At 44.1% G+C, this 24,408-nt stretch overlaps 1 protein-coding gene across 1 annotated transcript in view; it reads right to left on the bottom strand.

Annotated features, from left to right (window-relative positions):
* Sap-r (prosaposin) overlaps positions 1 to 24,408 on the bottom strand; it is a 122,578-nt gene that overhangs the window by 13,666 nt on the left and 84,504 nt on the right. The window contains exons 26-29 of the mRNA XM_055062983.2: positions 21,360 to 21,525; positions 13,741 to 13,856; positions 11,631 to 11,796; positions 2,892 to 2,974 (exon numbers count right to left, since the gene is read on the bottom strand). Coding sequence (XP_054918958.2) covers positions 2,892 to 2,974; positions 11,631 to 11,796; positions 13,741 to 13,856; positions 21,360 to 21,525 — 531 coding nt within the window. The remainder of the gene's footprint in view (positions 1 to 2,891; positions 2,975 to 11,630; positions 11,797 to 13,740; positions 13,857 to 21,359; positions 21,526 to 24,408) is intronic.

Here is a 24,408-nt window from a genome sequence, read left to right as displayed (position 1 = left end):
TCGCTAGGAATCTGGTCACCAAAGGTGATGCGACTCCGATCTAAACATACGTGCCAAAATTACGTCAACGTGACACGAACTGCAGCCAGTGGAAACGAAAGTATGCGCATTAGTTAGCCCTAAATTGACACATTTCATTCCGTGAGCACTGTACATACAAAAGATCACTCCCCACTATAAAGCAAAAAACTCGCAGAGCAATATGTGTTTATAAAAAGCACTTGCAAAAACTGCTAAAAGATCAAGTTCACTCAGAGTATCAATCACATCCTTGCTACAGTCAATTTTTCAGCAGAGAAAACTAAGTTTGTCTTCAAACTTGCACAACAATAGCAGCAATGCGAAACTCCCTTGCCAACAAAAAAAGTAAGCCTCGAAGCATTCATTGTCCACTCATTCTCCATCTTTGAGAAGGACTGCAAACAGCAGTACGCAAACCATTAATGCAAAGAAGCTTGTCGCTGAAACTTACAACCAGGTCTAAAGAACAAAAAGGAATTAAGAACGTAGAAGACGCTGGATGACACTGTTGACCTCAAAGATGTGGTTATGTATAGGCTCTGGACTCAAAAAACATAATGCTGGTAGGTCGACTGAAAGAACTTTTCCAGATACAATTTACAGGCTCACAATGGCTTTCCTGTTTTTTTCTTCCTTTCTTTTCACTTCATCACCATATTTTTATTCGTAAGAGTACAGTTGAACCTAGATATAACAAACACAGACAACTGATATAATGAAGTGAATCTAAAATTCATAATTTTTTTATGCCAATATCAATGTGTATGCTTATAACGAATATTGGATATAACGAAGGTATTTTTGCATCACATGCAACTTTGTTATGGGGGATTTGGCTGCATTGCAAAAGCTGAGGAGAGAGCTAGTATATCCTCTTCCACTAAAGTTTGCACAACCACAGCAAACAGAAACGCCTGAATGTTTATTGGAGGCATTTAAGCCCTTAGGCATAAAAACAGACAGTAAACATATCCCTAAACTTAGCTATTAATTCTTTTGCACTGGTCAATTTGCAAAATAACAAAAATATTTAGCTGGTTGCTCCAGCCTCCAGCTTAGCCAAATTTGTACACATGCATGCAGATGTGGATATTAGTCAAAAAGGTCTTTTTACTCCATTTGTAAGTGATTGGAGAAATAAATATTCAATATCCAGAGATATTAAATGATGGTTACGTATAGTGCAGGTACCCTAGTATTAGTAAGCATGCAGTGAACACTAGCCCACGTGCTGGCTGTCTGCTACCAGCATCAAGCACTGACACACTGGGCCAGCAACATAGTATAATTTCAGCAACCTCTCTTCTAATTGCAAAAAGAATTTTTGCTGCAGGAAGTCCCTTTGCTTCTTAATGAGGTGAGCCACTGTTGCAGTGTTAATGGCAGCAAAATTTTCATTTGGTAACCAACTAAGGATGCCTTACTTTACAAGCACCTGTAGAAATAGTAAACACTGCTTTTCTAGGAGTATAACCAGCTTTTCCTTTTCTTTTTATTTTTTGTTATAGAACTGAACCTTGCTAAATGAAGTTGTACCCGACATGAAAATACCTTTGCTATAATCAATATTCGTTACAAGCACATATTTGCAACATGCTGACATCAGCAAGGAAGATCCTATATTGCATCCGTTTTCATTATAGTACTGAGGTGTGGCCTTATATAACAAGAAACCCAAAGAAAATACAGAACAACAAAGTTTCACTGAAAGCAACTGCCAAAGCAATTCCAACCATGCTTAAAGGGACCCTAAAGGTTAATATTAAGTCAACGTGGACTGTTGAAATACCATCCCAGAAACCTCAAAACGCTTGTTTCATGCGAAGAAGAGACTTATTTTAAGAGAAAATGCGTTCTGAAGCGCCCGCCCTCTGATTGAGGAGTGGTGACGTCATCGTCTCAGTGAGTAAAATGAGTGAAATGGCGCCGCGCCCGCAAACGGCGCTACGACTTTTCTGCACAAAACGCAAACGCGCAACCAGAAACAGAGCCAAGACAGAGCCGACAGCAACGCGAAGGTAGAACTATGGTGGCTAGCGGAAGGAAAAGCATGCGATGATAAGCTGGTTCTTTATTTTATGACGCCAACTTTGACACTCGTTGCAATGGACGACCCTGACAACGACACATTGGCTCGCGATACTGAGCTCGACTTCAGTGATTTAAGCACTGATGAACATGACCTGCTGCTGAGGGCTCGCGCTGCCGGCGTCGTTGCGTACTACTACGACAGCAACTGTATGTCATGGCTGTACATATTCGCACATTTGTAGCTTTTCCTTCGTGAAAGCCAAATGCCGCTTTCACCACGCAGTCTTCGACCTGCAGTTGTTATTGCGCTTCAGAGAATGCAGGCAAGACCGACGGAACAGCACTACGGGAAAGCATTGCTTTGAAAGACACTCCACAAGCTTCAATAAGTCGGCATGCGTCGCCGCGCGCGGCGCAGAGTCGAGCAAAAACGAAACCTTTCAACCACCCATACTATTGAAGGGTAACGTCAAAACATTATTTTTTCTTAGAATCGAACAGAAGTAGGCAAGTCATTTTCTCCCATCTTATAACCTAATGAAATGACCTTTTAATACGAGTAGTTGAGTACTAGTGACATAAATTATGATGAGGAGTGCCTTCGTCATCGAGCTAGTACCGGAATGTCGCTGGGGGGTCTCAAATCGTGTCATGCATTTACCTGAATTTCTCAGTTACTAAAGCTCTGTTCACGATTATATTGACGCCTTAGACATTGCAGAGCTTTGCTTTATCGCTTTAACTTGACTTCATAGTAATCTTTGGTGTCCCTTTAAGACTAGTAGGTCTCGAGCAGAAAACCTCAGTCTACAGCAGTGTGGCAAAAATAAGTAACTCACCTCAGTTTTACTGTCCACAAGCTCATTCTGGATAAAGTGAAGAGCATACTGGCAGAAAGTACACTCTATATTTCCTCCAAGAGCTATAAGAGAAAAAGAGAAAGCATCTTGTCAGAAAAAAGTTCACCTCTATCTGAAAGTTGATACAACTTCAACTGGGAGAGCACTGTGCACCTTTCACTCAAATTACAAACTTTTGACATCAGGCTTGTATTAATTGAGTTCACTGGACTGATTGAGTGTTCAATGTTTATCCTAACATTCAAGCTTACTTTTTGAAAGAAAATGACACCCACTCTATAAAATAACACCTGCCCCACCACAGCGATCACACGGCTGCTCATAAATAATGTATTTTCCAAACTATAGTCCGCAGGGTAAACTTGGGCGATAAAAAAAAAGTTATACCATAATGTGCATCCACTGTATAGTCGTCCACGGGAAAAACTTCCAGCTGAAAATAATTTCTATTTACCAGCCTGTCCACAACCAGTATACAGTTGGTATACTGGTATACTGGCAAAAATTTTATTCTCACATCATTTATGCATTAACATATTTATTAATTTATTTGCAACCAATGAGATATTGAGTATGTGCTCAGAAATGAAGGCACTGAAAAGCAGCCACTTGAAATATTGCAAACGGTATATGCTTGCAAATCGAGAGTTGCCTGTATCAGCTGGAAAGATAGCTTTTTAAGAGCGAGAATTGTTATGCAGTTGCTTTTATTATGTAGTAATTAAGCATGGTAAAAAGTTGTACATGTAGTCAGGCCTCTTTTCTTTTTAACATGCCAACAATGTTTAAAAATTTATATAATGCACAGTCCGCATCCATACTATATAGTGCACAAAATTTGAAATTTGAACCTTTATACAATAAAACCTCGTTATAACTGAAGGGGTAGCCAGGATTAATTTGTTATATCCATTACTTGGTTATTTCCATTTTTGCATGTACTGCACTATGAATCTCTATATGGATTTCAAGGGGAATTTCACTATGTTATATTCATTATTTCACTACATCCCATTTTATTATAACAAGGTTAGACTGTATAGTCAGCAGTGGTGTGGTCCATGGTGGTCTGTTATGCTGCTACACTGAATCATGCAATAAGTAGCAGCATAGCAAATAACCGAGCGAGCTGGAGCGAGTACCAAACCATCACGATGTCCTGCTTCCACGTGATTGCCTACTGTCATGACTAGGGACTGGATTTTTAGGCACTAGAAAATGCTGTTTTATGTGCCTATAACAGGCACTAAAGCTATCATTTAAGGTACATATAGGTGCCAAATACTGTGCTTTATGTATGTATAAGCTCAGTTAATATGAACTCCAGCTGTGCATCTGAGGATAAATTGTGATTTTCTAAGGAACACAGCCCACTAAACCCCTGTTTCGTGAAATTCAATTTATTTTACAGATAAAACAGAATGAGCCAACTTCTGTAAGTTTCAAAAGTTATTTGAAATTTAGTGCAACTGGACATCATGAAAAAAGCTGTGAAAGCAGTGACAAAAAGCCCCATCTCAAGAATTTTGGGTTTTATGCTGTGCCATTTTTCACTGAGCATTGGTTTCTATACAAAAAAGGAATGCTGAACATGCACCGAAGAAAGGGACACATATTTGTACTCTGGAAGGTTAAATGTTCCAATGCCCTCTGGAATTCCAGAATGTTCACCATTCAGAACCTTTGACATTTCTTTCAGTACCGAAAACCAAGGGTTTTTCTCGAGATAGGTTGAAGTCTCGAACTAACTTTATCAGCAACAGGTCCATTGAGCATGGTGGTGAGCCCTTCCTTGACAGCCAAAACAATCCCCTCATTCCATGTCAGAGTTGCGGCCAAGCATTGAAGTTTCTTAATGATATTGGCTAAAAACATGAAGTGAGCGCACAAGTGCACTAAGTCACCCTCAAGTGTATCGTCGCATAGTGTAGTTTGAGCCCTTCACAGCAATGCTCTCATCTGCTACAAACTGTTAATAAGAGCGTTTACACTGCCAAAGTGTTTGTGATAATAATGAGCTGCCTTCAGCAGAGTTCCCTAGTGGGTGAAAACATCAAACAACATAAGGCTAGGACAAGACAGTGAAAAAGGCCTTTTTTAGGCTCCAAGAATTCAAAACAAGCACAAACAATGAAATAGGCATTTATAAGCACAATAAAGGTGTCACTAAAATGTTTCTAGAGCCATATTTTGTGCTTATATGTTAAATAGGCACGATAGGAACCTAAGGAAAAAGTATGCATGTTGTGTAATGTTCCGGCCTCTAGTCATGACGTCATAGCACAAACACTTCCCGGGAAAGAAAACTGAAGCTGTCTCATGGAAAGCTGTTATAGTAAACATTGAGGGCACTCTGATGTTTGTCAGAATAATTTCTAAGGTTACGAGGTCCAGGACCTTCATTGGCAAAAATATGAAAAGTAAAGAATGTCATGTCAGAATTGTTATCAAGGCCAACTGCCACGGAATTTTGGATGGTGTAAAAAGCCACCTTTCAGATAATGTAGGTACGTATAGAGCAGCCTGTGTAAGAAACTTGAAACTGTAACGAAGAAACCGACAAGATCAGGCATATCCTCAAGGGAATTGAGGACGGCCCTTTTCAAATGTTAGTTGCCCGAAACCCGACCCCAGTGTCTGTCGTCATTGCGCTGTGTCAGAGTTACGACGAACTTCGAAGGCAGCGAGTAGTCACACGACATCCGTCCTCAGAATTCGCCGCTGTCTCAGGTCTGACACTAGATGTTGACGACTCGCCTCTAATGCACCAGATAAAAGAATTCGTACGAGAAGAAGTTGCTCGGCTGCTTTCCCTGGTGCCCTTAACGAATGCGCAACAATACTCTCCATTGACACTGGGGTTACAGAGTGTCATCAAGGAGCAAGTCGCCGAGTGCCTGCCAGCTGTTATTCAACCACCTACCGTCGCGATGCCCCTCTCTGATGTATGCTGACGTCGCTGCAAGGCCGCCCTTCGCTTCACGTCCACCTCTCCATGCCGTTGCGCGACCGCGCCCGATTCCCTTCTCACCGCCTGCACCACAGCTACCATGTCAGCCAAATCTTTGGCGCAAAGCGGACAACCACCCGATTTGTTACCATTGTGGTATTCCGGGACACATTCCCCGCTTTTGTCGATGCCGTATGCTGCATATTTATGATAACCGCCGACCCATGAGCATTTACACCCCTCAACAGCTACAATCTCCTGTGCCGCCGGATGAAACCCCTGTTCTCAACCATGCTCGTCGTTCCCCATCCCCACACTGCCGCTCCATCTCACCGATGAGACGCCGGCCAAGCCCTCTACCTCAGGGAAACTAAGTGTCGCAGTTCCTGTGGCGAGAACTGCGTCCCCTTCGATTTGCCAAAGGCCTCGAAATAACCCCTGCAACGTCATTAGGTATACGTCGAAGGGATTCGAACATTCGCACTGGTCGATATGGGCGCAGCAATTTCAGTGTTACGCGCAGGACTTTGCAGACGAACAGGAAAAGTAATGACATCACTTTCTGGAGTGTATTTGAGTACTGCGAGCGCACAGCCTGTCGAACCATTGGGAGCATGCACTGCACGTGTTGTCATCGAGGAGTCGCTTCATGTCATTGAATTCGTTGTGCTGCCGTTCTGCTCGCACGATATTATCCTAGGCTGGGATTTCCTTTCATCAAACAATGCCATCATTGACTGTGCCCGCACCGTGGTAGAGTTGTCTTTTCATGCCGATGCAGCCATGAACCACGATCCTGTGACGTCTACAAAAATGCTTGTGGCCGAAGTTACTGATATCCCTCCTCAGTCAGCCGTCGTCGTCTCCATATCTTGTGCATCAGCATGTGACGCAACCGTGCTATTCACGCCATGTGACTTCTTCATCTGTCGCCGTACCCTTCCGTTGCCCTTTGCCGTCATCGCCCTCAGTGCTGGCCGTGGTGTCATGTGTGTATGCAATATATCTTTTCTGCCGATTACTTTGCATCGCAGAGAGTGCCTCGGTTACGTGCAAACTGTGGATTCTTCAATGCTCTTCGACGCTCCCGACGACGCACATTCGACGTCCCTCGCCGCCCTCGACAGTGCCAACCGACCGCCATTGGAGTGCTTCCATCCGTCAATCTCCGGTGATCTGACGACCACACAATGCACGCAACTTATCAGCTTGCTACGCAAATTTACCGCCTCCTTCGACTGCCATCAACATTATCTCAGCCGCACCACCACAGTATCGCACAGCATCGACACCGGTTCGCACTCCCCCCTCCGGCAGCATCCTTACCGTATCTCGACTTCTGAGTGCTGTGTCATCAACTAACAAGTGAGCGATATGCTTCGGCGTGGCGTGATACAGCCATCCCATAGCTCGTGGGCGTCGCTAATCGTCCTCGTAAAAAAGAAAGATAGTTCTATTCACTTCTGCATAGATTACAGACGCCTTAACAAAATTACGTGCAAAGACATATATCCCCTACCGTGCGTAGACAATGCTCTTGACTGTTTGCAAGGTGCCGAGTTCTTTTCTTCTTTGGATTTGCAGTCTGGATATTGGCAAATCCCCATGGCAGAGGCTGACCACTCGAAAACCACCTTCGTCACACCGGACGGATTATATGAATTTAATGTTATGCCATTCGGCCTATGTAATGTGCCCGCTACTTTCGAGCGTATGATGGACAGCATCTTGCGTGGTCTCAAGTGGCACACGTGTTTGTGCTACCTAGATGATGTCGTTGTCTTCTCACCTGATTTCCCGACTCACCTCCAATGACTAAGAGAGGTATTAAGCTGCCTTACTAAGGCTGGCCTGCAGCTTAACATCAAAAAATGCTTCTTTGCTGCCCGTAAGCTTGCCATCTTAGGCCACGTCGTATCCAAAGAAAGCGTGCTTCCGGATCCTGCAAAACTCCGTCCAGTTGTGGAGTTCCCCAAACCCACCAACCTGAAGGCACTACGCAGTTTCATCGGCCTCTGCTCCTATTTTCGCCGCTTTGCGAAGGACTTTGCTATGATCATCGCCCCTTTGAATCAACTGCTGGCTGGCAACAATGCCCTAACCGCCTGTTCGAAAGCATGCGATGACGCATTCACGACCATTCGCCATCTGCTGACATCTCCTCTTATTTTGCGACATTTTGACCCCGCTGCCCCAACTGAGGTCCATACAGATGCTAGTGGAGCCGGCCTTGGGGCAGTTCTTGCACACACAAACGTGGTCTTGAGGAATACGTCGGTGCTTATGCTAGCCACACGCTGACAAAGTCGGAGCTAAAGTACTATGTTACGAAAAAGGAGCGTTTAGCCATACTCTGGGCCCTTACGAAATTTCGACCTTACTTATACGGCCGCCAATTTGATGTAGTAACGGACCATCATGCGCTGTGCTGGCTCTCCTCATTGAAAGAGCCCTCTGGCCGCCTCGCACGCTGGGTGCCACGCTTGCAAGAGTACGACATCCGGGTCGTGTACCGTTCTGGACGCAAGCATACCAATGCCGACGCTCTCTCCCGCTCGCCCATTTCACCTGACGTGCACAGTCTTTGCCCACTCAACTTTGTCGTGTCAGCATTTGCCATCGATGACATGCGCTCTGAGCAGAGCAAAGACCCGTGTATTTCTTCGCTTTTGGACTTTCTCACTGATCCTGCCACTGCTACAGCATGTAGGAAGCTACAGCGGCAGGCGCATCACTTTGTTGTTCGCGACCAACTTCTCTACCGTCGCAACTATCTCCCCGAGGGTCGGCAATGGCTCCTCGTAATACCGTGTCATCTTCGGCCTGATGTATGCGCATCGTTTCACACTAATCCCCAATGTGCACACGGTGGTTTGTTAAAGACCTACACTCGCCTTAGGCTCCAGTATTACTGGCCTGGCATGTACAAGTTCGTTCGCAAGTACCGTATTTACTCGCATAATGGTCGCACTTTTTTGTCAGAAAAATTGACGCAAAATCAGGGGTGCGATGATTACGCGGGTTAAATTTCCCGCGAAAAGGTAAAAAAAAAATGTTTTCGTCCCGCGTTTGCTGCGGGACACCAAAACAAAAATGGCGGCCAGCGGAACAAGCCGAACTCGCCGAACGCGATTTTCTTTTCTTCTCGTGAGTACATTACGTGCATTGAAACAGCTTCTTCCGTATCGGTAATGAATAATGTCGTTAATATCGGCAAGTTTGCGGCAATAACGTAACCATGTACACTTTGAGGGGACAGAAACAGATGGGCGCGCTTAGCTGCCAGTGACATAGAAACACATGGCCGGCATGCTGCGGAAACTCCGGTATCTGTTTTCACTACTATGCTAATACGGCACGTTTCCGCTAATAGGGGGTGAATATCTTAGCTGTGTTACAAGCGTCGGCGTATGAATAGGGTACACTTTTAACGTATCAGTGTAAACTTGGCTACAATCGTTGCCGCTCGCGATTTGTTGCGTGCCCACGAGTGCAGATGAGAAGAATCGAAAGGCGCCTTTTTTGTTGTTGTTGACCACAACCATTATAAAGCCTACACATAATCAAGGCAAGTTTGGTTGCAGCTTTTTTTTAGTCATGGAAGTGCGGAAAGTGATGAAAGTAATGAAATTAGACATTTACTTAAGAATGTTTGGTGCGTGCAGACCACTTAGTTTGTATTGAAAAGTCGTTCGCGTAGCATTCGATAGATGGTAAGCGCGATCAATATTAGCTAGACTTGGGACACGACATGTCGCTGCGGCAAGTTCGGGGTGCGATCATTACACGGGAAATAAAAAAATCTAATTTTGACGACAAAATTCAGGGGTGCGATCATTACGTGAGTGTGATCATTATGCGAGTAAATACAGTACGTCCGCTGCTGCCTCGACTGCCAGCACCGAAAGTCGGTCCCTACTTCCACTGCCACACCTTTGCAGCCGCTTCCTTGTACGTCCAGTCCTTTTGATCCCATCGGAATTGGCCTTTACGGTCCACTTCCTTGTACCGGGGCTGGCAATCGCTGGATTATCGTTGCAGTGGATAATCTCACACGCTATGCAGAAACCACTGCACTTCCATCTGCCACTGCCCAAGACGTTGGATCATTCATACTGCGGCATTTTGTTCTTCATCACCGAGCCCTTCAGGAACTCCTTAGTGATCGAGGCCGCACTTTTCTATCTGAAGTCTTGACGTCGCTTCTGAAGGAGTGTCACATCATCCATAGGACCACTAGCACATACCATCCGCAAACGAATGGGTTGACGGAGCTTTTCAACCGTAGTCTTGGCGACATGCTCGCCATGTATGTCACGTCCGACCATTCCAACTGGGACGCTGTGCTTCCGTTCGTCACGTTCGCCTACAATACTGCCACTCAAGCCACCACTGGTTTTTCTCAATTTTTCTTACTCTACGGCCGCGAACCTTCCTGCACCATCGATACCATTCTACCCTACCAGCCCGATTCATCAGAATGTGTTCCTGTCTCTCAAGCTGCGCAGCATGCTGAAGAATGCAGACAACTCGCCATCAGACACACCAGAAGCTTCGTCGTGGTGGCTCCGACCCCCCAAGCTTCCCTTCCGATTCATTGGTTTGGCTGTGGGTTCCACCTTTAGCTCCCGGCCTTTCTTCTAAGCTGCTCCCATGATATCATGGACCTTACTGTGTTATTGCACAAACTTCCCCCGTGAACGATGTCGTTGAGCCTGTGTCGCCGTCTTCTGATCAGCGCCGTCGTGGTAGCTAAACTGTTCACGTAGATCGGCTCAAGCCCTTCTATGATCCCTCTATGCTACCTTATGCTTAGATCGCCAGGATGGCGCCTATTTCTCCAGTGGACACATGTAACAAAGAAGAAGCGCCGGTTAGCCCGGCGCATCTCTAGCATATGAAATGTAAGGAAGAAGTGCCGGTCAGTCAGGCGCATCACCAGCGCTTTACACAAGGGGCCGGTTCTGACTGCTCACAGGATTTCGACTACCGCACCGAGTTCGACCTCTCGCTCCTTACGTACCCTGTCAGTAAACATCTTGACAAAACTTGAAACACAAGCGGATGCATCATAAAAGCCTAGCAAAAGTAAACTTCTTTTTAATGCGAAAGCCGAAAGGAAAAAGTGACGCCATTACCACTGGTTGAAAGTGACGCATGACTCGGAACATGCAGCTACTTGGCATAACCTCCGGGTTTATGTGCCGCCTACAGCTGCCTGCAACGTGCTAAAAATCTAGGGAGGCGAAGTGCTGGGATTTACGTAAAGTCTCATAACCATCAGCTGCATGTGTTGTGTGCTTAGGTGCCATTTAAAGGCTACTAATAAGAAAATGAGACAATTACCAACCTTGCAAGCTTTACCAAAATTGCTTTAGTGTAGTACTCATTTATAACCAATTTAGCCAAAGTGAAATTATGTTGTAATCGGCCTGTCAACTAGAACCCATCAGATCAGTTTTTGAGGCATTCAGCATGAAAAAAGAAAGCACCATAGTATAAATGCATCAGCATCACTTCTGTTGATGTCACGCAGAATGAAATGGAGTGTCTCAGTAACGAGAATGGCATGTATACGCGACTACAATGCTTTTTGTTATGCTTCTTGCTTATAAACCCCTGTGCTAACAAACTTCAATGGCATCTAACATATGACACATCTATCCCTTTTTTTGCAGTTTATATTTTTTTGTGCTGGTAACATGAATCGGGAAAATACATGTATTCATATGCTACAAAGGAACTTCCACTGAGAAGTCAGTACTCACATGATGGGCACAGTCCAATTGTTTGGCATATCTGCTGAGGAGTGAAGTCCTGAAGTATGAGGGATACAATAACCTCAAAATATGTGTTGACCATGTTAACGCACTCCTGCCGCCTATCTCCGTGGAAGAGGTTACAAACTTCATCTAGTGCTTGCTTGACCATCTCCTAAAGGAAGCATAAAGGAGCAGGAAACTCAGCAGTATCAGCAATTTAGTAAAGTTCTAATTTATTTCAGAGGTTATTCGGAGCAATCATATACATAACACAAGCACACTAAAACACAAGGAATAAAAATTAAAGAAAACTGGGGAGAGAAGGGTGAGTGGGGGGGGGGGGGGGGGCTACTGTCTTAATATAACAGATGCAATAGAACTTTATAAATATTTTGTACCACTTATAGTAAGAATGAAACAAGTCAAAGAAAGAAAAATGCAAATAAGACAGAGCAATTTCAACCAAATAAGTACTTTGAATAGGTGCATAATGCTGTAAAATAACAATAGCAAAACATTAGTTAATAACATCAATGCAGAAACAACGATTCAAACATAGGGACAAATCACATTATTCATTCTCTTTAAAGGGGCCCTGAATCACTTTTTATCGAAGTGGAGAAAGACATTTGAAGTGAAGATAGGCTATTTGAGAACCACTTTGCCGCAAAAAAGTACTTCAATGCGTTCAGCAGAAGCGAAGTTATTGGCAATCAAACACGGCCTCAGCTGTGCTCCTCTTCCTCCTCCAATGCCTTGCACTGTAACCGCGGTGTAACCGAGCGCAGCAACCTATAGCAGCCGCGCATTGGAGTGTGCTTTATGATGAAATAGAGCACACAGAAAATAGCTAGGATCATGGGGTTTTTGAAACGAGAGCGTTTGAGAAAAAGGTGACTTCGCGTTCCGCTTGCGAGCTTCATGGACCACGTACGACAGCAGAACTTGGCTGAGATGTTCGCAGCAGTGTGTGGCACCCGTGGACTATGTTATTTCACCAAGCCCGAAGGGTGGTTCAGGGCCCCTTTAAATACATATGTTATAGGCAACTAGTGCTGAAACTTGGCGTGCCAACAGCATTGCAATAACACACTGCCTATTGGGCGGAGGAAACAGTTTTTAGCAGCAAATGCTTCGGTTTTGCATCAGCATAATTCGCTGCTCATCTCAAACCGCATGTGTCCAGCGTCGGCACCAGCGTGCTAGAACGTATGAGCGCATATGCTCCTCAAAATGTGCATTGCTACGGACAGAACTTGGCCAGGCGTGCCAGGTGTTATCAATTGCTGATACGAGCTCCTGTCCGTCATGTTTCAAGATATCGGCGATGATGATTTATTGGCCTCCCCTTTGAAACGGGGCAGTGACAACTAGTCCCCTAACGTGCTCGAGCTAATCAGGTATGCTAACCGTTCTTTTCAGTAAAGAACTTTTCTTAGACGTTCTTGACATTTTTTCTCTTCCTTAAGTCTTCTATATCTACCTTGCGCCAACCTATGCCTGTAACGGACCCGGTCCTATCAATCTCTTCCCTGCTTTGTTTTCACCAATACTCAAATATCTCTTGCTGACCTCGCCAGCTGAACAGTTAATGCTTTCATTCAGTTTAAATCCCAGTGCTTCTGGAAGGCACGCATTACCTACGGCTCTCGCTGGGTGAACAGTGTCGCAATTTATTAGGATGTGCTGAGCTGTCTCCTGCAACTTGTTCCAGCAGACACTTGCCTCATCCTGTTGTAAATACTCGCTCCGGTATGTTTTCTTTCCTTAGGCAACCAGCTCAATCCTCAAATATCAAGGCACTGGTGTCATAGCATTTTTGAAGTGTCCCTATCGTATGCAATTAACATATTTGAGTAGGTCACTCAAATTGCCTTAGTTGCTCCTAGCGAGCGCCAGTTCTCTATACTAAGGTTGGAAAAATAGTGGGCGCAGTGTGGTGTTATTTCCATAGGCAATGAGTTCTAAACTGGTACTTTAACAAATAACCAGTTAGCTTGGTTAAGGGTAGAACACTTTCATCACCACTTGGAAAATTGGCCAGGATTACACTAGCAGGTTGATTCAACTACACAATTCAGCCAATGTTAGATTCCTTGCAATAATATGCACCTACCTCAGTTTTCTGGTCCTGGAGAGCATCGTACACATACTGAACAATTGTTGTACAGTACACGCACGTTTCATCACTGGCAACTTTGACAGGTCTGGCTGCACCAAGCTTTCTCTGTGCTGAAACCCAAAACGAGGTACTACATCAACAAAATTTTACACATACCTAACTCAGACCATTATGAAGCCTACCTAAAATGATTAGTTTTCACAAACAACAAAGTGTGACCGGGTTGGGGAGGTTGATGTTGAAGAAGGCACCAATGCTAGCGGTGTAATCTGATGCGAAATTCCATGTCTTTCCTTATGAAGAATATTACTAAGGCAGATAATGATTAGGGGAACATAATTATGGATAATTTTCTGTATGTTCACATGCAAGCATTAAATTTATTAATAACGTCTCCGACCAATAATTGAGATGCTGATAATTTGGACATGCTTGATTATTGGGACAGCTCTGCGACACCACCACTAGCCCCATAGACTTAACGTATAAGGAGGATCAAAATTTTGGACAGCTTATGGTGTGCCATGTAATAATACTGACTCCTGACTACATGACCCTGTGCTAATTTGGCCACCGAGTCTAGCAGAAATATCAATACGGGTATTTTCATTTTGATACGTAACCAACGTGATCACCGCCCATGATGCCGACGCCTCCTAAAAACTGAAACCAGTATATCCTGGTCAGTCTGGTAGCCACCGATAAGAATTCAGAGCATGCATTGACTGTACTTTCCTCTATCTGTAGCGACAGCTCGACAATGGTAAAAAGAAGGACCACGATTTTGCAGTGATGCCTTTCACTCGAATCCATGCTGCTCTTATCCACCTTTCATGGCTGGCTGTTTGCATTGTTAACGTATCCGGAGCACCACTCTGACCACTGACAAAGCCCAAAAATTGTGAAAAGGAGTTGCATAAAATTGCACAGAAAATCGTGGCCACGGAATGTCTAAGCAAAGGCAGGCCTATACAAGTGCACCAACGCGTTGACAAGCCTGGGTTGTATTCTTGGACAATCACTTTTGAAGATACTTTCGTGCTGACAATATTTTGTGTAACTAGCGGCGGACACATTTACAGGTGGCAGCGTTTCTGCAAAAGATAGCATGTTTGGCACTGTGACGAAAATGTCATCGCTAGTAGGTGCCAAGAGGTCTTGCACTAGTCATGCGACATTGAAGGTATCCCGTAAGTGACAATCCAGCACATTTTTTTGGCGGCCATTTGTGGAATAGAGTCACTTACTTCTGGGTGAATCTGGCTTTTCGAACTCCCAATGATTCAGACTTTTTGGCAGTACCGGTTGAGTCGAAATTATCTGTCACCGACTGCACGTTTATTCGATATGCATGCACCACTGTGAACCCATTCACGGTGGTTCATAAGTTCAGAAATTGTGCACCTCGATTTCAATGTTTTGTCCGATCAATGTGCACCGAGTGTGTATAGTTTGAGAGGTCCTGCACTGCTGGTACGATTGACTTCTGAGGCACATATGGACCCCGCCCTCGCATAGACATAGCAGACGCGCGTAAGCAGAGATTGAACGGCGTTTGCGCCCGTGTGCTGTGTCGTCTGCTGCGCTGCTGCTTCACACCTGTAGAAGTGCACCAAGTTGGCACTGACACTAGAGAGGGTGCAGAAAAATCTTGAACCAGCCCTGCACCTTTCATTCACCTTTTGGAACAAAGGGCATGGTTCAGAAGGCGCCATTGCTGCACCACTGAAACGGATGGCAGGGTGCAGCACCTCGTGAACTGGTTCAGGTGAATCGAACAGACTTTGTACTGCGGCAGGTCACAGAATTGTGTTCAAGAACAGCCCGAGGATTTTTATTGCATAAACTGTGACCGCCCGGTAGCTGGCTGTTACAACCCTTTCTATTGGTTGCGACAGGCTGGCAGTGATAAATTCTCGATGTCTAGGACATGATAACATGAATAGATTGTACTAGAATATGGTTGAGTGGGAGGAGTGGCAGGGGCAGTGCATGGTTTGCGGCGAGACGCGCAGCGACGAAAAATACTATGGCGGCGCTGCGATTGAACTGGATAGGGCCGCATCAAGGTCGCGCCGTTGGAAACTGCTGGCGATTCTGCTAGGCGGGGTCGTCCGTACTGCTTCGTGCGCTACTATTTGCGATCAGACCGCCCAAATGGTGTTTATAATTGGATATGACATGTACTTATGCCTTAGGAATAGATGCCTTCCTTTCTCTTCTTTATTTCATTTTATTGATTTTTAATGCTGCTCAGTGACTGCGCGCGCATTGCGGCCGCAGTGTCAGCTTTCATTCTATGTTACGGTGCGGTTCCCTTTGGAGAACAAATATTTTTCTCATTCTTTAAGCACTATGTATCTCTCGTGTATTTTTGCGCATATAGTTTTTCATCACTAGGTCTTGTGAAGCGCAGCCGAAAAATACATATGTAAACGCCCTGCTTGCCGCTTCAAACAAATAAAACATATCGGCCCCATCCGGCGCCCTGTACTCAGATTTATGGGAAGTACTCCGATAGAAAAAGAAAAAAAGAAACTGCAGTGCAACATACCATTCATGTTTCCGTCTTCCTTGCATAACCGAACACGGAGTAATTGGCACTTTTTTTTTTATTGCAGATGGCACTTGGGAGCCGAAACTAGTTTTAGGTAGTGATTATATATGCTAATCTTTGGGCCATAAGCCGTGTGAAATTTTATGTCCAGTCCATGCTTAACAACAAAACTCAGTTCCCTTCCAATCTGTGAAGTAGGATGACCAGCGAAGTTGTGTATGTGGGCCCCTTAATGGCGAACTGCACCTCTGCTGCCAGTCCACCCAGTATTGTACTATCTTTGGGATCGGCCCACGTATGGCGAGTGCTTAACGCCTGCGTCACCTGCGCCGCGGGTCGGCCTGGCATTGTACCATCTTCCGGATTTTTTCTGCATGCAGACACGATAGTGGGGTAAGTAGCCCTTAACACCTTCGCTGTTAAGTGGATATGGCATTGCACTGCTAAACTCAAGCTCACAGGTCCAAACCAGGTCCCGGAATTCAATTCGTAGTTCGTAATTCTGTTTAGGTGCATGTTAAAGAACCCCAGGTGGTGAGAACTGAACAGGGTGCCTCATAAGCACATCACCAGATGTAAAACGCTAGAATTTGTTCAATTAAATAAAGAACAAGAAAATAAAAGAAGGTAGCTACGTCCTTCAGCTTTTTTCTAGGGGTGTAAACGAAATAAATTATTCTCGAGTCTGATTACTGAGAAAAACATGTTACGCTTATCTTATATTTCATACCTTTAATGTAATGCCATTCCCAACTGCACGTCCGCTCAACTAAGAAGCTTCTGCAATGTAAACGGCTGCTTTCAGTTATCTGGTGCACTATCATAAGAACAATACTGAAGCATTTAAAGGAACGGCGTGCCTCACATACACGTAAACATATTTGAGATCTGCCGTGTTCGTTGAAGAAGATAAGTGTGGTACTGCATTGGGCACCCAATTTTAATGGGTTACAGTCTTGCAGAGATGGTGAGACTGTCAAAAAAAATTTTTTCCTTGCCTGAATCAAGCTTGCAGATTTACAGGCAGTCCCAAAACGGGGCGTTTATATTGAATGACAGCTAGGAACTTGTTCACCAGAACCGATTAGCACCTATGCATTAATTCTCTCAGGAACTGGTGCGCCTCGGCACAACAGCCACGACTCTCCAGCAGGACAATCATTCAGGATAAGATTCGATCCTCACTTGCATTGGCCCCTCACCTTCGAGGCTTCAAAAGTGCTGTTATTCCTTCCATTCGAAGGCAAACGGCTATTCAATAATTTTTAATAGTGAATTCTGAAGTCGAATACCATCTGAATAGCAAATACCATTTGATTAGACTATATATGTTTCTACTTCATTTCGCCTGTTGGCATGTTGAAGGAGATCGCCAGACAAGCCACAGAGATTACTTTGGTAAAGAGTTCCCGGTCTCCCCGATTGAGTCTGAGTACATAGGCAATATCTTCTCCCTAACACTGTTGTTAATATTAACGTCCAATAATTGCCTTGATTCCTTTTCTTGGAAAGTCTACTGGTTTACCTGGGGCTGGTGCAGCTTTTAAAAGAAACACGTTTATTCCGGATGGGAGTTTTCACTTCTTCAATGAGTGCATTTAGAATATTTTATAATTTTTCTCTTGCATATATGTCGTGAAGATATATGTCTATGTACCCTTAGATTTACCTAGAAGTACACTGGTCATTTGCATCCCTTCGCACCGCGCAGTTAATGAACCTAGTTTATTTCGCTATAATATTGTTTTCTTTGATCATTCTCCATGATCAATATTGCACCAAGAAACACGCGTCAAATGACACGATATCAATAAAGTTTTCTTACGTAGCTGCATGTTGCAGATAGGCGGCCTCTGTGGCAAAAATTATGTGTTACATTTAGAAAACAATGTTAAGAACAGCAGTTCACCTGGCTGAAACTACAATTGGTACTGGCCGACAAGAGTTGCGGGCGCACCAATGCAAGTAAAACCACAAAAGTTTTACTGCACAGATTTTTGCAAGAAAAGCTACCCGTCCGCCAGCACCCGCGCAACAAACGCACGCTCACTAGCAGACGAATCACTAGAAAACGACAACAAAATTGAAGACGTCGTGTTGTGTAACACATGCCTGAAATATATATACGTGGCAAAAATGTGTTAATCAAAATTTTCTGTGGAAATAAAGCACTATTGTAAGAGCGTACATGCGCAACCGGTCTCAGGGCCCGCAGCAAAATTACGTTTAATATGCCATGAAGCGTGTCTCCACCCCTATCCAGTTTGCTCACAGCGCCCTTGCAAAATTTTTCCACATGCGGCGCCTCAGCGAGAGAGCGCCGTTCGGCCCACTCGACCATAGTCTAGTACACTGTAAACATGAATAACAGCATGTACCAAATATACTGGCCATTCACTGAAATAATATATTGCCACTTTAAGACTCGCCTTCCTCTAGTACGCATCAGTTAGCAAAGCAGGCATACGAAGTGGGTTATGTGCAATTCAATGCCATAAAATGCATACTTTTAATGGATTTTTCTTTATTAGGCACTTTCCAGGCCACAGCTAGTTAACTTAAAGCAGGGGACGCCATAATAAGGGGGCTTTCCCATTGCCAGTTTACAAAGGGCTCGAAATCTGGTAGAGGTGCCTTACAGTGAAGCCATGCATATGCAATCTTGACTAAAACAAAAGCATGTTACTTCTGAATGAAAACATTTCCATAATTTGTTTTCTACCCTCCCATATATTGTATCATTTGTAATTCATTCATTCATGAACACTTCTGGAGTTACAATGGTGGAGCACATTTCCTGACAGGCCAAGACTATGGGACATACTGAGTGCTTCAACAATGACTGCATCAGGTAATTAAAATAGGAGATTCAAGATAAAATAATAATTTGCAGTGCCTAAGCTTAATAGCAGTGGCAGACACAAAAATATGCATAATACTCTTCAATACAATCATCAATTAACAAAATTTTGCTAATGAAATCTTAAATCAACGACTTTAAGAGGGCATGATGCAATTGCAGAATTGAAGTCAGTCAATACTCAAGGCATGCTCTTTTGCTTTAGAATCTCCGTACTTCAGAATAGTTTTAAAACATTAGTACTCTTTGCTTCTGTCATGATACAGTCAAACCACAATATTACGAAAGTGCACATGCGGCGAAAAACTTCCGTTAAATCACAAATTTCATTCATTTATGCTTTGAAGTTTCAGCAGTAAAAATAATAACACAAATTCCCAGAACATTCCTGGTGCAGAGTAACTTGTCAATAACACTTATAAATTGAAAGAAGGCCGGGCCATAATAGCACGGCTATGAGAGCCAATGCATGTGGTGCAGATTGTGCCAAGAGCAATGCATCGACTCACAGTGCCCGAGATTTGCGTGTGTCGTGTCCCGCGGTGTGGTAAATCTTGGATGCCATGGCTGACCCCATCAGATGGCATACACAATTTAAAAATTAAAGTGTAAAAAGATACCGATATTCGTCCTGAGATAAGAAAATGTTGCAGTTTCGCCAGAAAGCTCGTGCATTGACGATGATTGTAAAGAGAGAACTACACCGAGTAAGGGTCGTAGTTTTATCAGTATCCCGACCGCTCAGGCAAACGTGCACAGATCTCGCTCGATGACCACAAACACTCACTGTCACAATGCAAGCTAACGTTTTCTGCTGTGTCTCAAAAACTTCATATTATACCAGGAAGTTTAAAGAAAAAAATTGCTAGAGTAGAAATGCTGTCTCATAACTGAAGCCGGTCTGCCACCACCTTAGGAGTGGCACAATAAAACATTAGCTTTTAGTGAAGGAAAAGAGGCGTTTTCTTCACACTCCCAATGAGTCTAACATGGCATATTTTGCTGTACAGTTACTGGTTGACATATATCTTTCTGTTATTGATTCTTAGATGAAGCCTGACCATCTTCGCAAATTTTGTTGGATATAAGATCATGGATACCCAGCCGAAGAGAATACTTTCGTCTGAAAAAACTAGCTTTAATTTTCTAATTAGCCCAGCTTTTAGATTAACAGAGCCAAAGCAGTTGATCTGTAAGCGGACACCACTGGACAAGACTCTATTTCAGAAGCAAAGTAGGGGCAAGCACAGGCTTCACCTCTGCTGGTGAGAAGTTACAAGAGCTTTCTCTCCTGCAAATTTTTTTTCAGACCTCCTTGAAAATATGTGACCACTAACACTAGACGCACGGTAACACAATGTGTAACAAGGCACCAACCCTCTCGGCTTGCGGCTTTGCACTTGCCGCAGATTACATCCAAGATACAGTGCATGCCCGCGCATGGACATCCATGAGCAGGAGGAGACGACGTGCATTCTATGGGGAGAGTGCAGCGGATAGGCGCAAGTCTCCTGCTCCTCTGCGCGCCTAGCGCCTGCTTGATCAAGTTACCGCTCCTTCACCTACTCCCACCCACCTTGCACTGAACGAATCGTCAGTTCTCGTATAGCTGTAGGTGGCATGTTTATGTGCCACCTACAGCTGCCGGCAACGTGCTGAAAAATCTGGGGAGGCGATGTGCTGGGATTTACATCAAGTCTGACAACCATCAGCTGCATGTGTCGTCTGCTTAGGTGCCATTTAAAGGCCGCTAATAAGAAAATGAGCCAATTAACAACCTTGCTGCTTTACTAAAATTGCTTTAGTATAGTACTCATTTATAACCAATTTAGACAAAGCAAAATTTTGTTGTAGTTGGCCTGTCAACCAGAACCTATCAGATCGGTCTTCCAGGCATTCGGCATGAAAAAAGAAAGCGATATAGTATAAATGCATCAGCATGGCTTCTGTTGATGTCACGCACAATGAAATGGAGTGTCTCAGTAAGTAGAATGATATGTATATGCGGTTATAATGCTCTTTGTTATAGTTCATGCCTAATGTAGCCCTATGCTAACTAAACTTCAGTTGCATTTAACATATGACACATCTATCTCTTCTTGTAGCATATTATTTTTTTGTGCTGGTAACATGAATCAAGAAAATACATGTAATCATATGCTACAAAGGAACTTCCACTGAGAAGTCAGTACTCACATGATGGGCACAGTCCAATTGTTTGGCATATCTGCTGAGGAGTGAAGTCCTGAAGTATGAGGGATACAATAACCTCAAAATATGTGTTGACCATGTTAACGCACTCCTGCCGCCTATCTCCGTGGAAGAGTGTACAAACTTCATCTAGTGCTTGCTTTACCATCTCCTAAAGGAAGCACAAAAGAGCAGGAAACTCAGCAGTGTCAGCAATTTAGTAAAGTTCAAATTTATTTTCGAGGTTATTTGGAGCACTCATATACATAACACAAGCACAGTAATGCACAAGGCATATAAATTAAAGAGAACTGGGGAGCGAAGGGTGAGTGGGGCAGAATATTGTCTTAATATAACAGATGCAATAGAACTTTATAAATATTTAGTACCACTTATACAGTCGAACCCGACTATATCGAACCCGTTTACATCGAATTATTCTATATATCGAACAATTTCTGGTCACGGTATAGTTACAATGAGTATATATAGCAAAAATTACGCTTACATCGAACAAATATTGCAGTGACTCCCGATATATCGAACGTCAAGCGGCGGAAAAGTGCCCCCAGAAGTTGGCTTTCCCTCGCGGTGGCGGGGAAACCCGGCGGCGCGGCTCCATCCAACCGCTCTCCCTACCGTGACCGCGCTGCCTCGGGCTGTTCGGGCGAGCCGTCGACACTCCCACTGACGCGCATAGTGAAGTCTATTATCCTCCCTCTTTATCATCTTTCACTTCCCACTCCCTTTCCCCTGACGACGCTTCGCCGTGCTCCCTCACGGGTTGCAGAAACAAGCGTCCTTCCTTTCTTTAGATCACTATCTATCGACACTCCCCAGCAAAAAATGATCCTGGCCCGCCGACAGCGCTTGCTCAGACAGCCAATCAGAGGCTCTTGTGCGCTCTTCCTGCAAGATGGCGAAAGTGCGAGTTATCTGGCTGCTTCTCTGGTTTATCGTGTTTGCGCCTTGTGGGCCTTCTCCCGCAGTGTGGCCGTGATGAAGCGGCAGAATTCGCCTTTCGTCGTGAAGATCGAAATCATAAATCGCGTCGAACGCGATATCCCCGCAGCGTGCAAGATTCCGAGGAGCACTCTCAGCACGATTAGGGCTAAAGTGGCCAGACTCGCAACCCGTTGCCCATTGCGCCCGACGCGTACGCACGGCCGTGTACGAGGCGTTCTTCATACGTGCCGGTTTCCGCGTGCTCGGCGATGACTGTAAATTCTGATGAATGCGACGAAGCCGTTGCCGGTGTTGCCGAAGTTTGGAGCGAGCTGTCAAAATTTCCGGGACATTCGAATCAACGGTGGACGAGTTTGTGAGTGCAGATGATGGTGTCGCGACGACGGTAGATCCCGAAACGAAGACTAACTACATCGCCGACATCGTACCGAGCACAAATGAAAGTAGGTACGTTGAGGAAAGCAACTACGGTCCTTTGCCCACATCCTCCCAAGTGATTGGTGCACTCGCATTAGTCCGGTGCTTCTGCGCGAATGCGGAAGGTTGCGGCCTCAGCTGCTCGGACTCCTTAGACAACGTGGGGAAGTGCGTGCGTCGCAGGCAGCGAAATTGCCCAAGCAAAAGAAAATGCAGGGCTAATTTATGCGAAACTAAGCTAGTTTCGTCAATAAAGTGATTTTATAAATGGGATGTGCTTTTATGACATCCAATTATTTAGCAAGCTTATATCGAATTATGCTCTATATCGAACTGATAGGCGTTTTTTTGCGAGTTCGATATAGCCGGGTTTGACTGTAGTAAGAATGGAACAAATCAAAGAAAGGAAAATGCAAATAAGACAGAGTAATTTCAACCAAATAAGTACTTTGAATAGGTACATAATGCTATAAAATGAAAATAGAAAGACATTAGTTAATAACAATATAAATGCAGAAACAATGATTCAAACATACGGGCAAATCACATTATTCATTCTGTTATAGGCAACCAGTGCTGAAACTTGGCGTGCCAACAGCATTGCAGTAACACACTGCCTATTGGGCGGAGAAAACAGTTTTTAGCAGCAAATTCTTTGATTTTGTGTCAGCATAATTTACTGCTCAACTCAAGCCGCATGTGTCCAACGTCGGCATCGGCGTGTTAGAACGTAAGAGCGCAGTGCTCCTCAAAATGTGCACTGCTATAGACAGAACTTGGCCAGGCGTGCCAGGTGTTATCAATTGCTGATACGAGCGCCTCTCCGTCATCTTTCAAGATATCGGCGATGATGATTTATTGGCCTCCCCTTTGAAACGGGGCAGTGACAACTAGTCGCCTAACCTGCTCGAGCTAATCAGGTATGCTAACCGTTCTTTTCAGTCAAGCACTTTTCCTAGATGTTCTTGATATTTTTTCTCTTCCTTAAATCTTCTATATCTACCTTGTACCATTACCTATACCTGTAACGGATCCGGTCCTATCAATCTGTTCCCTGCTTTGTTTTCACCAATACTCAAACATCTCTTGCTTACCTCGACTCCTGAATGGTTAAGGGGGAACGTGGCTTTCCGTACCAACTTTCTTGTTTCTAGGTGGACATTGATAAAGATTGGCACAGAGACTAAGAATAGCTGTAAGATGCTTCCATAAAAATTTCAGAACCATACCATGAAAACTTCTTGCTAGATAAATTATTTCTTTAGAGAACCTTGTGGAGAGACTGGAGTATTTATAAAATGAAGTGAGAAGTTTACTGTATGCACAGCCAAATGTACGCAGAAGGAGATAGCATTCTCGAAATAATTTTTTTTGCTATACTAAAATTTGTAGTTTACGTTTTCTCCAGTACCACTGCAGTGAGCACACTTGAACTGCAAACAAGGAACCTTACTAAGAATTCATAAAACACTAGCATAAAAAATAAGAGTGCTGTCCCCCAAGTACAGTTCAAGGAGCCTTACAAAACAAACGCAATCAAAATGTGTTAAGTAGTTACCAAGATATCTGCTCCACAAACTGAGCAACATGCCAAAAAAACAGTGTTGAGAAAACGAGGTTCAAAGTTGTTATTAATTCAATAGGCACCAGGGTTATAGTCCTTCATGTCCTT

This window comes from Dermacentor andersoni, chromosome 1, assembly GCF_023375885.2.
Source record: "Dermacentor andersoni chromosome 1, qqDerAnde1_hic_scaffold, whole genome shotgun sequence".
Lineage (NCBI taxonomy): Eukaryota > Metazoa > Arthropoda > Arachnida > Ixodida > Ixodidae > Dermacentor > Dermacentor andersoni.
This window is presented reverse-complemented; position numbering and strand designations above follow the sequence as displayed.